Below are 15,432 nucleotides of genomic sequence, written 5' to 3' on the forward strand. Positions count from 1 at the left end.
GTTGGAGGGGCTTTTTGCAATTTGGATTGAGTGGGGTTAAATGAGAGGGTATAGGGGGCCATTTCCTCTCATCTCTCCCATTTGGATAAACCCAAAATACCTCTCTCTCTCTCTAAACTCTCTTTCTCTCTCTTCAAGGTGGGATTCAAGAGGAGAGATTGGTGGAGAAGCAAGCTTGGAAGTTGATCTTCATCTTCTTCCCCACCATTGGAGCAAGCTTTGGAGGTAAGCTTTTTGAGCTCTCCCATGGTAGATTGCTAGGGATGTGTTTATAAACCCTACGAATGGAATTTAATGGACCTCTAGATGTAGTTGAACTCATTAATTGCATGAGTAATGAGCTAAATGTAGCATTTTCCAATAATGAGATTCTAGGGCATCCAAAAGAGGGCTTTTGCTCATGTGGGGTTTTGATTTAAATTGAGCCCATACAAACCTAATTGCTAGGTATTCTAACACGTTGGCGAAGTCGGTTCGGCAATCCGACGACCCTACACGAAGATATTGGCGAAAAGGACGTTTTTGGCATCGTTTCCGCCTGGAAGGCCGAAGCGGCATCCAAAAATCGCGAAACTGGATTCCTAGCTTCGAGGCATCACCTAGAGATGGGGGGTGCCATCCCGAAGCAACTGAACTTCTTTCTATGTCTTAGTTGCATTGTTGACTTGCATCTTGTATATTGTTATGCATTATAGGATGATGATACATGCATTTCCACTCCTTGTATGTTTTCTATAGTTGACATGGTATTGTAGAATGGATACTTGATGTAATGGATATAAGGATTGGGTTATGACATTGGGAACCTATGATGCTAAACAAGTGATGAACTTAGTGTTGTATCCGACGATACAACGAGTAGCATTTAAGCAATGTGAATGACATAGATAACGAGTGGCATTATGAATATAGTGTAGATGAAACACTTGAACTTGAAACATTAGGGATAGATGAATTTCCCAAGTTATGACATGTTGCATGTAGACTTAGTGTAGTTGGAACACTTAATAGGAACAGTAGGGATAGTCGAATTTCCGTGCTGTTGATTATGTCACGCCCCGGGACCGATACCAATTTGGGCAGGTCCGGGCACGTCGAACAGACGCCAAACGGACAGAGTTTCCCCTGTCCGCCCAAGACTCATCACCTGTACAATTTCAAGTTAAGAAAAGCACTAGCGGAAACATACACAATGGCTTACACGAGGGTAAGCAATAGCCATGAGTGAAAGAAAAGAAACTAACAACATACACGTAGAATGATTTACTTTAAACCATTTACATTCATAATTCTTTACATTGCTTTTCATCATTTCTTTTTGCATCACATTTGCTCATGATAACACATTACATTCTTTTTTTTAACATCTCAAATCATCGAATACAAAAGATGATATAAGGTAGGCTACTAACAAAATGTAAAGTACGACTTTGGTAGTCACTGTCTACGGCACGATACCTTTACCGCGGTCGCTCGCCGGCTCACTCGGTCCCGGCTCTGTGGAAATAGTGGGGTGAGAATTACAACGAAGTTCCCAGTGCGTTCGGCCCCAATCTCACCGACTTTCCCACTAGGTCTAACTCAGGCATAATAGAAAGAAAGCAGATAAGTAACCAACTATACAATGCAACTAATATGCCTGAACAAAGCTGCCAATAAGAATGCTCAATGTAAAACTCATGAAGAATGCAAGTTCTTTGATCTTTCGTTCAATTTCAGGCTAACTTGTGGGTTTCGCCTCAACCAACACTTTTCTTTTACCCAATCTCTTGGCTAACCTGTTGGGCCCTCAGCTTCCTCCCGCGGGGTTCCATAACTTACCAACTCAAAATCCCATTTAACGGGCCCTCAGCTTCCTCCCTCTGAGACCGTCCTCTGGAGAACAGCACCAACCCAGTGATGACAAACTCCGGAGCGCATCGCCCGAGGGGGAGCGACCACCCTCGAGCGAGGACTTATAGCGAGTATGATCCAATCCTTAACTCTAAGGATGTCAAGTTCAATCCGTTCCTTTACCATAAGGAAATTATGCACAAATGACCATTAGCTCTAAGATTGTAGTCATTGTGTCTCCATCTCAAGTTCTTTGCATTCTTTGTTCCCAATCATGTCATTTCACTAACTCTAGTGTTCTTTATGCCACACTTGTTGCTAACTCTAGCTTTTATTCTTTGATGCCACACTTGTTGCTAACTCTAGCTTTTATNGAGACACCCCCAGTAGCTCCGAGGGTAGAGTCTCGACAGGAGACAGTTGTACCACCCGTGCATGTGGCTGCGGCAGGGACAGTGTTACCTGAGATGGTGGGGGTTGAGGAGCGAGAGCGGATGATGGAAAGGTTGAATGAGTTTCGTCATTGCAACCCTCGTGTCTTTGACTGGGAAAAAGCTTATCATTGGCTGGTCGAGAAATGGCTGATGCACATGGAGAAACTGTTCTATGATACTTTTGTTGAGGAGCGATACAGAGTTTGGTTCGCGACGCACCACCTTGATGGCGAGGCTTACAGGTGGTGGGTGGATATCCGTGAGGACTCCCGTGTGGATTTATCAACGATTACCTGGACGAGATTTAAGGAATTACTGTTGACAACTTATTTTCCACAGAGTGTGAAAAGGCAGATGGAAAGAGATCTGAGAAACTTGAGACAGGGGGACAGGACAGTAGCAGAGTATGAGCGAGAGTTCTCCCAATTGCTGCATTGTGTTCCTTTTGTGGTCAGAGATGATGAGGACAAGGCTCGTATTTTTGAGGTGGGTTTGCGGCCCGCGATTTTTAGATTGGTCCAGGCGTCAAACCTTTCTACTTACAGGGAGGTGGTAAACCGGGCACTGATTGTTGAGAAGGAAGCAGAAATTATGAAAGAAAGAGATGTTGTGGAGCGAAGCAAAGGAAAGAGGCCAGCAGCTGAGAGCAGTGGTCAGCAACCCTTCAGGAGACCGCCAAAGTATCCGAGGGGCCAGCCGGGTCAGTCGAGAGGTCGAGGTTCTTCAGCACCTCGTGGAGCACCCGAGCGTCGTCGACAGCCACGTTGTGTCATTTGTGGTGGGCCTCACTTTCCACCACAGTGTCGACAACATGGGGGCAAGTGTTTTATCTGTGGCCAAGAAGGCCATTTTCGCTCAGAGTGCCCGAGAGGTTATTCACCTGCACCCTCATCAGCATCAGCACCTGCATCTTCAGCTCCGAACCAGGGGACCCCGTCAGCACCCTCTCAGTACAGACGATCATCGGGACAGCGGCAGTCTGAGAGTCCTCGGCAGGGTTCGAGTGGGCGTATGTATGCTGCCGAGACAGAGGAGGCCACAGCAGCAGACGAGGTCGTAGCAGGTATCATTATGCTTTATGATGTTCGTGTTCGTGCATTATTTGATACTGGTGCTTCGCATTCTTTTATTGATCGGCAGTTCGCCGAGTTGCATAGCATTCAGGTAGTACCTACTTTGCATCCGGGACGAGTGATCGTGCCCGACCATATCCTAGATGTTCGTGAGTTTTGCCCTCGCTGCCCAGTTAGGGTAGGCGACTGGATTATGCCAGTGGATTTATTGGCACTACACAAACTAGGTGAGTTTGATGTAGTCTTGGGTATGGACTGGTTGACACAGTATTATGCCACTATAGATTGCACGAACAGAACGGTGACCTTTAGGGAACCGGGTCAGCAAGAGTTTATTTATAAGGGGTGTCAGAGTTCATTGTTCGCAATGACTATTAGCTCTTCGCGAGCATGACAGTTGATTCGGAGAGGATGTGTAGCCTATTTGGCTAGCATTTCGGTGAGTGACGGAGGAGCCGTCAAGATTAAAGATATCCCAGTTGTGCGAGAATTCGAGGATGTGTTTCCAGCTGAGTTGCCGGGTATACCACCTGATAGGGAAGTTGAGTTTGTGATAGATCTTGTCCCTGGGACTACCCCAATCTCAAAAGCACCCTATAGGATGGCACCCGCTGAGTTGAAAGAGCTGAAGGCACAATTGCAAGATTTATTGGATAAAGGTTTTATTCGACCGAGTGTATCTCCCTGGGGAGCCCCGGTGTTATTTGTTAAGAAAAAGATGGATCTCTTCGATTGTGTGTGGATTATCGAGAAATCAACAAAGTCACAATCAAGAATAAATATCCATTACCCAGAATCGATGATTTATTCGATCAGCTGCAAGGATCGAAAGTGTATTCTAAGATCGATTTGCAATCAGGTTATCATCAACTTAAGATCAAGCCTGAAGAGGTTTCCAAGACCGCTTTTAGGACACGGTATGGGCATTATGAATTCACAGTTATGCCATTTGGATTGACAAATGCCCCAGCAGCCTTTATGGATTTAATGAACCGTGTCTTTAAGCCCTATTTGGATAGGTTTGTGGTCGTATTTATCGACGATATATATTCTCGAAATGATGAGGAGCATAAAAGCCATCTAAGAGTGGTGTTACAAGTATTTCGAGAAAAGAAATTATTTGCAAAGCTAAAGAAATGCGAATTTTGGCTCCGAGAAGTAGCATTTCTGGGTCATGTCATTTCAGAGGCTGGGATAGCTGTGGATCCAAAGAAGATTGAAGCGATTAAAGATTGGCCTAGACCGACCAGTGTCACAGAAATCCGGAGTTTCCTTGGTTTGGCGGGATACTACTGAAGATTTGTTGAAGGGTTTGCAAAGATGTCTACTCCACTCACTCGACTGACACATAAAGGGGCTAAGTTTCTATGGAATGAGGCTTGCGAAAGAAGCTTTCAAGAGCTGAAGGAACGATTGACCACTGCCCCGATTCTAGCACTGCCTGTCACTGGAGTAGATTATGTGATTTATAGTGATGCGTCGCTAAATGGATTAGGGTGTGTTCTAATGCAGAGTGGCAGAGTAATTGCTTATGCATCTCGCCAATTGAAAGATTATGAAAAGAACTACCCTACACATGATCTTGAGTTAGCAGCTGTGGTATTTGCTTTAAAGCTTTGGCGCCACTACCTCTACGGCGAGCGTTGCGAAGTTTATACAGATCATAAAAGTTTAAAGTATCTGTTTACTCAGAAGGAATTAAACTTGAGACAACGTAGATGGTTGGAGTTGCTCAAGGATTATGATTTGACCACCCTCTATCATCCAGGAAAAGCTAATGTTGTAGCAGATGCTTTAAGTCGAAAATCGACGAAAAATTTGGCAATGTCGATAACTATGAAACCTCTGTTGATAAAGGAAATGGAGCAGTTGAATTTGGAAGTTGTAGCTCCTGACACACCTTGGAGACTTATGTCATTGGTGGTGCGACCTACCCTAATCGATCGAATTAAAGAAAAGCAAGCCCAGGATGAATTCCTACAAAAGATTCGAGCAAAGATCACTGCTGATCATGTTAGTGATTTTCGAGTGGATGATCAAGGACTGTTGAAATTTGGTGATAGACTTTGTGTACCGGCAGATTCTGGTGTTAAAGAAGAGATTCTAACAGAAACACATCGGGTGCCGTATGCTTTACATCCTGGGAGTACGAAAATGTATAAAGATTTGAAGCTGACTTATTGGTGGTCTGGAATAAAAAAGGAAGCAGATTTTGTGGCCAGTTGCTTAACCTGTCAACATGTTAAGGCTGAACATCGACTTCCTGCGGGAAAACTTCAAAGCTTACCCTTACCAGTGTGGAAGTGGGAGAGGATTACTATGGGTTTTATTGTTAGATTACCTCGCTCAGAGGCAGGTCATGATGCAATTTGGGTAATTGTGGATAGATTGACTAAATCTGCTCACTTTATTCCAATTCATACAGTTTGGTCGGGGGAAAGACTCACACAAGTGTATCTTGATGAAATTGTGCGATTACACGGAGTACCTGCTTCTATTGTTTCAGATCGAGACACCCGCTTTGTTTCACACTTATGGAGGAATTTACAAGAGGCTCTGGGTACCCGATTGGATTTTAGTACTATTTTCCACCCCCAGAGTGATGGGCAGTCAGAGCGTACCATCCAGACCCTTGAGGATATGTTGAGAGCCTGTGTAATTGATTATCAGGGCAGTTGGCCACAATTCTTACCGATGGCTGAATTTGCCTATAACAATAGTTATCAAGCAAGCATTCAGATGGCACCGTTTGAAGCCCTTTATGGCAGAAAATGTAGATCATCACTTCATTGGAGCGAAGTGGGGGAGAGATTAGTTTTAGGTCCAGATGTGTTACAAGAGGCTGAAACTAAAGTTTGACTTGCACGAGAATATCTACTGACAGCTCAAAGTCGACAAAGAAGCTATGCGGATAAACGTCGGCGAGAATTGGAATTTCAAATTGGCGATCATGTATTCTTAAAAGTTTCACCGACAAAGGGAGTTAAGAGATTTGGTATTCGAGGAAAGTTNTTTATGCCACACTTGTTGCTAACTCTAGCTTTTATTCTTTGATGCCACACTTGTTGCTAACTCTAGCTTTTATCTATGCATTTACTAATGCCACTCGATCTACATATCATAGTGTCACCTTTGTTCTTTTACCACAACTAGGTTCTCATGTTACATCTCATGCATATATAGGGTTCTTAAGTTCTCAACCATCTCATAATGCAAATTGTACTCTCAACATGCAAACATTCACATGAACATCATCTCATTTACCCTACAATGCATGCACGAACATTTGCTCATATGCTCAAGAAAGTGACACAATAGACATAAAAGGAATTTCAACAAGTTTGGAAAGCACCACCCACCTCGTAGGCTTACTAGGGTGTTACGGTGATTTTCTTGAAATTTTTAGTCACCTAGTTTGCTACCTGTGGCAAAACGAAGCCAAATTAGGTCTTTTTGCTTATAACTTCGCATAGGTTTTTCGTAACGTTAAACCGAGCGCACCAACGCGTCGAAAATACCCCCAATTAGGTTTCTAGAGGGTCAATTTAACTTTAAAACCCTCACAAACAAAAACCCCAATTTGGGTGCCCTAGTTCCACATATATCAAAACCCTAGTTTTGATCTCTTAGGAAAGTAAAAGAAAGCTTTAAATCTTCTAGGGGCTCCATTAAAACTATCCTTAGGTCATTCAAAACCCATTCTAGGGTTCTACCATGAGTGAGGATTAAAGCTTACCTCAGAAGCTTTCCTTTCTTGAGCTAGAGGTGAAGGAGAGGGAGTTGCTTCACTCATTCTTCTTCTTCTCCACCTTTTTCTCTTTCTTCTTTACTTTTTTTCTTCTCTTTTTCTCTTTGCCTTTTAGAGAGAGAAAGAGAGATATGAGAGGGTGTGAGGGAGAGAAATGAGAGAAATATCTCATACCCCCTCATACATAGCCCACATAGTGCATAAATGCAAATAAGCCCCTCAACTTTCATCTCTTTCTACTGCCCAGACTGGGCATTTTTCGCGCTCGGGGACCTGTCTCTCGAGCATGGGACCGTTCCCAAAGAGCCCTCCCGCAGCTCAGCGGAGCTCTCACATGATGCAGCCGGTCCCTCCTGATGGGACCGGTCTCTCGGGGACCGGTCTCTCCCCGCAGGGACCGGTTCCCGAGAGCTGATTTTCTGGGACTTAGCCGATTTTTCATCTCTGAGATTTTTCGCATTCGGGGACCGGTCTCTCCCACCAGGAACCGGTCCCCGAGAGCTCAAAAGCTGTAGTAAGCAGATTTTTGATTCTTTAGCTCTCGAAAACCCCCAACAATGCACTTTTACCTTTTTTGACGCCTTCGGCCTTTCCGAAGCGTACCAACCTCGCACTTTGGTCATTTGACTAAAGTTCGATATTTATTTACCGAAGTTTCGGTATATTACAGATTAACCTTAGATAGTAGAGTATTCTCAGTTGGCGAGGATTGAATCATACTCACATAGTCTGTTTTCACTTGGCGTGGTTGCTCTACCCAAGTAGTGAGCTCCGGAGTCATCACGTGATGGACTAACGTACTTGTCCAGCAGACGATCTCGGGTTTGTGAGCGGGAGGGTCTCCTTACCTATGGGATTGCACTGTGAGTCGAGGGCAAACCTTCGGGTTAGCCAAGCGATTGGGTGAACAAATGAATGGCATTATTTCTTGAACATAGTATCATGATAGCGAACTTCATTACTATATTGTTCATGTATTCATTTCAGTTGATTAAGGCATAGTAGCATGATAGTAGGATTCATGTTATAATTGCAGTTTATTTCCATTATCTATCTATCTATCTACTTGTGCCTGCTTGGACCTAGTGGAAAGATCGGCGGAGTCGGCGGCCGAACCCATTCGGAACTATATTTATATAGTTCTCACTCCACTTTGTTGCAGGGCCGAGCTCGAGTGGACCGGGCAAGGATCGTGGTAAGGGCCTAGTGCCCTAGTAGTTAGTAGCTTTTTCATTTTGCATTAGAGTACCCTCGTGTACATGGTTATTAGATGATGTATTTTGGAGAGCTAGCATGTATGATGAGGTGAAGTTGTAAAACTCATGTATTCATTTTGGGAGATGTAAATGTAATCAAGATGTGAATGTTGAATGAAAATGTAATAGCTAGAATATTTCTCTCTTGTTCACATGTATGCTTACTTGTGATTCTTGCTCTTGTTTGTATCGCACTTGTGGTGCCTTATGTATGTTGTATGTCATCTTGGGCGACAAAAATGTACATGACTCTGTTGTTTAGCCTTGGGCGGACAGGAGAGACTCTGTCCGTTCGGCGTCTGTTTGACGTGCCCGAACCGACCAAATTGGCGGTTGCGGGGCGTGACAATGTTCGTATTTCTTACTCTCGTTCTCTTTCTACTTATGCCTACTTAGACCTAGTGGAAAAATCGGCGTGGTCAGCGGTCGAACCTACTTGGAACTTCTTTTAGTTCTCACTCCCTTGTTTTGCAGATCCCAATTCTAGCGGAACGGCCGAGGATCGTGGCAAGGGCATAGCGCCCTAGGTAGTGACCTCCCGTGCATTAGTATACCCTGTACATACTTATGTGAGAGACATATTATGTTTTGAAGAGAATATGTAGTGAGCAGACTATGTATGAAATAAATGGTTGTATTTTGGTGATTTGTAAATTGTTAAGTAAATGAATGGATGTAATAGTTTAGTTAAATTTCTCGCTTGCTTTTCTTTATTATCCTCGCGCAAATCATATATGTTATTTGTTTTACTTGGGCAAAACTAGATGTACATGATGTTGTTTAGGCTTGGGCGGTACAGGAGAGACTCTGTCCGTTCGGTGGTCTGTGTGCCTGCCCGAACCGACCAAATTGGCGGTTGCGGGATGCGACACTGGTACTTACCAATCTTCCTAAGCGTGAGCAGGGGAGAAGGAAACAACAAGGAGGAGAATTAGAGAAGAAGGAAAAGAAAAGAAAATGTAGAAGATGAAAGAGAGAATGGATGATTCTTCTCACAGCTGGTTACTAAAGGACAAAACTCCTAATTAAGGATGGTTGGGAGTAGTTATGTTGCACACAAGGTGTCACTTAAGCACATTAGCATGATCCGGTTGAGAATGCATTCGGTTCAAAGTAATTTGCAATGACAACTTTGTGTCCAAACTAATTTGACTCCTCCCGACACTCTTTCGAAGTGCCAACTAATTCACATATCGCAATCATTTCGAAAAAAATATTATTTTAATATTTTTTCTGCACACCATAAATATTCAAATCTAAATCCGACCCAAAGTTAAATGAATAGGACATATATTTTTTATCTACTTATTTTTTTAGGGTACTGATATAGTATGTATGTCAACTATTGATAACTGATCCGATCCACGAACACATTTAATTCTAGGGTTTTTTTTTTTTTTTTTGAGAGAAATGTAGCATGCTACCCGCTTCGTTTATTTTATTTAAAAATAAATTTAGTTGGAAATGTGAATCAATTAGGATTCGAATTTGAGTCTCGGATATCAACCACCAAGCCCTTTGCCACTTGCGTTAGGGACGGTTGGTAATTCTAGGGTTAGCCAAGCCCACTTCAATTAGGGCTTTGAAATCTGGGCTACTCCCCTTTCTCCTCCGCAGCGGCTCTCCCTACCAAACCCTCGGAAGCTTTCGAACCCCGAAGACGCGGGCGTACAGCTCTTGCCCTTCGGTGGGCCAACCAGATCCACGGCGGCAGCCTCGCTACTTCCGCTGCTTCCTTGTGCCGCGCGTGCTCTTCCTTCCCCAAAACAAAACCCTCAGACCTCTCCTCCCTCTTCGTCCGAAGCGATAATAGCCCCTTGTTCCCCTCCCGCAGAGAAGATGATAAAGAGGCGTTTCTACAAGCAAGACCACGATGGGGATAAGGGCGGCTCCTCCTCTTCCGACTCCTCTTCCGACTCCGACTCCGCTTGTGATACTACCACCAAAGAAGAGGAAGAGGAAGAGGCGGAGGAGGAGGAGGAGGAGGACGAACTAAAAGATGAAGGAGAACAAGAAGCCCAGGAAGAGGAAGGAGAACAAGAGCGAGATGGTGATCAAAGGCCTTTCTCTCCTTCCCCTGGTTCGTCTTTCCCCATCATCGCTCTCCGGCCGACTGTCCAATCTAATTTGGGTTTCGAGTGAATGGCGTTGCCGGTGAAATTTTATTCGTTTTATTCTTCTTTTCTACATCATACGTTTTCAGCCATAATGGACTCTTTTGTGAACTCGCAAACTTCCTTCTTTATGGTTCGTGGAGCAAATCTGAATGGGGCTTCACGAAACCTACTTTCCTAACGTATAAGAGTTGAGGGATATCCGCATTTCCCTTTTCCTTTGAGAGAGAGACACTGTGAGGCCGAAATGATTGCATCATCGACCCGCTTCAGTCGTTGTGCTTATCAAATTTTTTCTTTAGAGCTTTAGCCAATCGTTTAGCGGTGCTGTTATTACTTTCAGAGTTTGCTATCTATAGGTAGTAGCTTTTGATGCTTTTCTACTTCTTCTACACTTGATGTAGTGATACCTCTAAGCTCTGTTTCGTCGAAATGTAACTGTTTCTTAGTTTCCCTTATTTGAACGGTTATGCATTTTGCACTTGTAGTATTGTAATGCTCAATCCTTTACGTGCAAGATTTCTTTTTGTTATCTTTTCCTCTTGTCCGTGATCATTGTTCCCATTTGGGTGTTTTACTCTTTCGGCAGGTTCAGGATATGAGAGTGAGGACAGCTCGGAAAATGTTCTCGATGGGAATTGTTCTGGTATGATTTGTCCGCCCTTGATTATGCTCTTAGTATGGTGCACTTGGCAGAATATACGTCCTTTCATTACTGAGATAAGCGTGTCCGATGATGATAATAGGAAATCTCTTTATGCTCTTCCTAGGAACGATGTGTATTGTTGAAGACCTTTTGTTTAGGTCATACAACTGCAAACTAGGCTTTTCTCCTTTATTGCCAACTGGATAGTTTTTATAACATATATATATATATATATATATATTTTTCACTTTATATTATCTTACGCCTTGTTAGAAGGGTTTGCTACTTTAGGTTCACTGAGTTTGTACAGCAGCGGTGAAATATCTGTTTGCTAGCTATAGTATTAGCTCTTGTTTTAAATGCTACAGAGGTTCAACTTAATCGTCTTTTTTGATATTTAACTTATAAAAAGATTATTATCGATATTAGTCATACTTAGCAATTATCACAACATATACGACTAGAGAGAATCAAGTTGCTATAAAGTGACGTCTTATTGCTATAAAAATGCACTTTGCAAAAGTGGAATAGTGAAGTGAGTTGTAACTAAATTACTTTTTTATCTTCGACTTGAAAAATTCCGAAGTCATCGAAAGTGAGAGCCTAGGTAAAAGATAACTTTACAATTTAATTTATTGTTAATTTTGAATTTTAACTTAAACTTGAAATTGAATTGTGACTGCAATTTTATATTTTTAATTTTGAATGTGAATTCAAATTCAACATGAAATTTTACATCCCAAAGTGGTAAATTTAAATTGGTAGTTTAAATTTGAATTCTAATTTCTTGTAAATATTTGAATTCAAATATTTAAATTATAATTTGAATCAATTTTGATTTCAACTATAAATTCAACTTGAGCTTTGAATTGAAATTGTGAATTCAATTGAATTCAACTGCGCGGATGGAGGGTGAGCGAGGGTGAGACAGCGGAGGAGGCGAGGGCATGGGTGTGGGCGTGGGCATGGGCGTGGGCGTGGGCGCGGACGGAGGGATGGGTGAGGGCGAGGGCGAGGCGAATAAAGTGACGTCTTATTGGTTTGTTTGGTTTGCAAAAGTGGATATAAAAATGCACTTTGCAAAAGTGGAATAGTGAAGTGAGTTGTAACTAAATTACTTTTTTGTCTTCGACTTGAAAAATTCCGAAGTCATCGAAAGTGAGAGCCTAGGTAAAAGATAACTTTACAATTTAATTTATTGTTAATTTTGAATTTTAACTTAAACTTGAAATTGAATTGTGACTGCAATTTTATATTTTTAATTTTGAATGTGAATTCAAATTCAACATGAAATTTTACATCCCAAAGTGGTAAATTTAAATTGGTAGTTTAAATTTGAATTCTAATTTCTTGTAAATATTTGAATTCAAATATTTAAATTATAATTTGAATCAATTTTGATTTCAACTATAAATTCAACTTGAGCTTTGAATTGAAATTGTGAATTCAATTGAATTCAACTGCGCGGATGGAGGGTGAGCGAGGGTGAGACAGCGGAGGAGGCGAGGGCATGGGTGTGGGCGTGGGCATGGGCGTGGGCGTGGGCGCGGACGGAGGGATGGGTGAGGGCGAGGGCGAGGCGAATAAAGTGACGTCTTATTGGTTTGTTTGGTTTGCAAAAGTGGATATAAAAATGCACTTTGCAAAAGTGGAATAGTGAAGTGAGTTGTAACTAAATTACTTTTTTGTCTTCGACTTGAAAAATTCCGAAGTCATCGAAAGTGAGAGCCTAGGTAAAAGATAACTTTACAATTTAATTTATTGTTAATTTTGAATTTTAACTTAAACTTGAAATTGAATTGTGACTGCAATTTTATATTTTTAATTTTGAATGTGAATTCAAATTCAACATGAAATTTTACATCCCAAAGTGGTAAATTTAAATTGGTAGTTTAAATTTGAATTCTAATTTCTTGTAAATATTTGAATTCAAATATTTAAATTATAATTTGAATCAATTTTGATTTCAACTATAAATTCAACTTGAGCTTTGAATTGAAATTGTGAATTCAATTGAATTCAACTGCGCGGATGGAGGGTGAGCGAGGGTGAGACAGCGGAGGAGGCGAGGGCATGGGTGTGGGCGTGGGCATGGGCGTGGGCGTGGGCGCGGACGGAGGGATGGGTGAGGGCGAGGGCGAGGCGAATAAAGTGACGTCTTATTGGTTTGTTTGGTTTGCAAAAGTGGATATAAAAATGCACTTTGCAAAAGTGGAATAGTGAAGTGAGTTGTAACTAAATTACTTTTTTGTCTTCGACTTGAAAAATTCCGAAGTCATCGAAAGTGAGAGCCTAGGTAAAAGATAACTTTACAATTTAATTTATTGTTAATTTTGAATTTTAACTTAAACTTGAAATTGAATTGTGACTGCAATTTTATATTTTTAATTTTGAATGTGAATTCAAATTCAACATGAAATTTTACATCCCAAAGTGGTAAATTTAAATTGGTAGTTTAAATTTGAATTCTAATTTCTTGTAAATATTTGAATTCAAATATTTAAATTATAATTTGAATCAATTTTGATTTCAACTATAAATTCAACTTGAGCTTTGAATTGAAATTGTGAATTCAATTGAATTCAACTGCGCGGATGGAGGGTGAGCGAGGGTGAGACAGCGGAGGAGGCGAGGGCATGGGTGTGGGCGTGGGCGCGGACGGAGGGATGGGTGAGGGCGAGGGCGAGGCGGAGGAGGAGGGTGAGATGGCACGGCCGACTATGCCATCGGTGAGGGGAGGAAGGTGGCGTTGCCGAGGAAGAGGTAGAAGGGTATTTTGGGTATAAAAAATATATAATAATAGGATATAGATGGAACCCTAATGGAACACCCACCGACGGCGAGGTCTAAAGTGAACATTTTTTATTTTTTAAGGGGGCAAAATGTAGGTTTTTAAATAATAGGGAGGAAAAGTAAAAAAAAGGGATTTTGTCTGGGAGGTTTTTTGTAATTTAGCCTTAAAATTATAAATTTAATTATACATTTAAATTAAGAATTTAAGTGCCATGACACGGGGTCGTGCCGAAAAGAGGCACGGTATGGTATGGTGCGTGCCGGGTTGTGTCGATGCGTGCCGGTCACAAAAAATATGTGTGCCAAACTGCTAACATATAATAGTATAAAATATTTATTTTCTCTAGCAACAAACTATTGTAATTGCTTATTATGTATCTTTATCAAATCTTTTGAACTTTGTTGAGAAAATTACTTACTAATTTAAAGAAAAGAGAGTTTTGAGCTATGTCATCGGTATGGGGGCTGTATCGTGCCAATATTTTGTTGGCACGATATGACACGATAGATACGGCCTATGCCGATGGACCAAGGATTCAAGTGCCGTGGTATAGAGTCGTGCCGGAAACTTGCCGGCATGGTACGGCACGGTGTGTGCCGGGCCGTGCCGATGCGTGCCTGTCAAAAATATATATATGTGCTGACACGTAATGGCATGAAATATTTATTTTCTTTAACAACAAAATATGTCAATTATTTATTATGTATTTTTATCAAATCTTTTAAACTTTGTTGAGAAAATTACTTACTAATTTCAAGAATAGAGAGTTTTGAGTTGTGCCATCGGCACGGGGGTTGTATCGTGTCGATATCTTTTTGGCATGATACGGCATGGTGGATACGGCCCGTGCCGATGGGCACTTTAATCCTTGCGATGGACACTTAAATCCTTGATTTAAATTTTTAATTATAACATTATATTTAAAAATAATTTTTAAATTTTAATTATAAAATTTATAGTTAGATCTTTTATTAAAATTGCAAGTTTAAGTTGACATTGTTACTAATATATTATATATAACCAAACAATCAAAACTATGTAGCTGTAATTTTCTATTTTCTACTTTATAATTATAGCCAACCAAACAACATAATCCAAAAGCCACTTTTTAAAAAGTTACTTTTGTAAAAGTGACTTTTTTCATTGTAGTCACTTACGAGTAACCAAACATGCCCTTAGTAGTGAGTCCTGATTAGTCTTCTTCTTCTTTTTCTTCTTCTTCGTCTTCTTTTTGGGTAAGTCTTGATTAGTCTTCTTCTTCTTCTTCTTCTTCTTCTTCTTCTTCTTCTTTTGTGAGTCCTGATTAGTGTTCTTCTTCATCTTTTTTCTTCTTGTTGATTGCCGATTAGTCTTTTTCTTCTTCTTCTTCTTTTCTTTTCCTTCCTTCTATGCAATTTTTTGTTATTTTCTTTTGTTAATTTACTTGAACTTTGGTATTTCTCTTCTTTTCCTTCATTTTATGCAATTTTTATGATTTTCTCTTGCTATTTTACTTGAACTTTGGTATTTATTTGATCTTGGGGGGGGGGGGGGG

At 41.2% G+C, this 15,432-nt stretch overlaps 1 protein-coding gene across 2 annotated transcripts in view; it reads left to right on the forward strand.

Moving 5' to 3' along the window:
- The window catches only part of LOC109717718 (major centromere autoantigen B), a 9,260-nt gene continuing 3,753 nt past the window's right edge, over window positions 9,926-15,432 (forward strand). Inside the window, exons 1-2 of one of the 2 annotated variants that reach the window (XM_020243597.1) lie at window positions 9,926-10,424; window positions 11,048-11,104. In XM_020243597.1, the coding sequence (XP_020099186.1) occupies window positions 10,184-10,424; window positions 11,048-11,104 (298 nt within the window). In that variant the 5' untranslated portion in view covers window positions 9,926-10,183. The remainder of the gene's footprint in view (window positions 10,425-11,047; window positions 11,105-15,432) is intronic. The other variant, XM_020243596.1, reaches the window with a different exon arrangement.

Source organism: Ananas comosus, linkage group 11 (genome assembly GCF_001540865.1).
Source record: "Ananas comosus cultivar F153 linkage group 11, ASM154086v1, whole genome shotgun sequence".
Classification (NCBI taxonomy): domain Eukaryota; kingdom Viridiplantae; phylum Streptophyta; class Magnoliopsida; order Poales; family Bromeliaceae; genus Ananas; species Ananas comosus.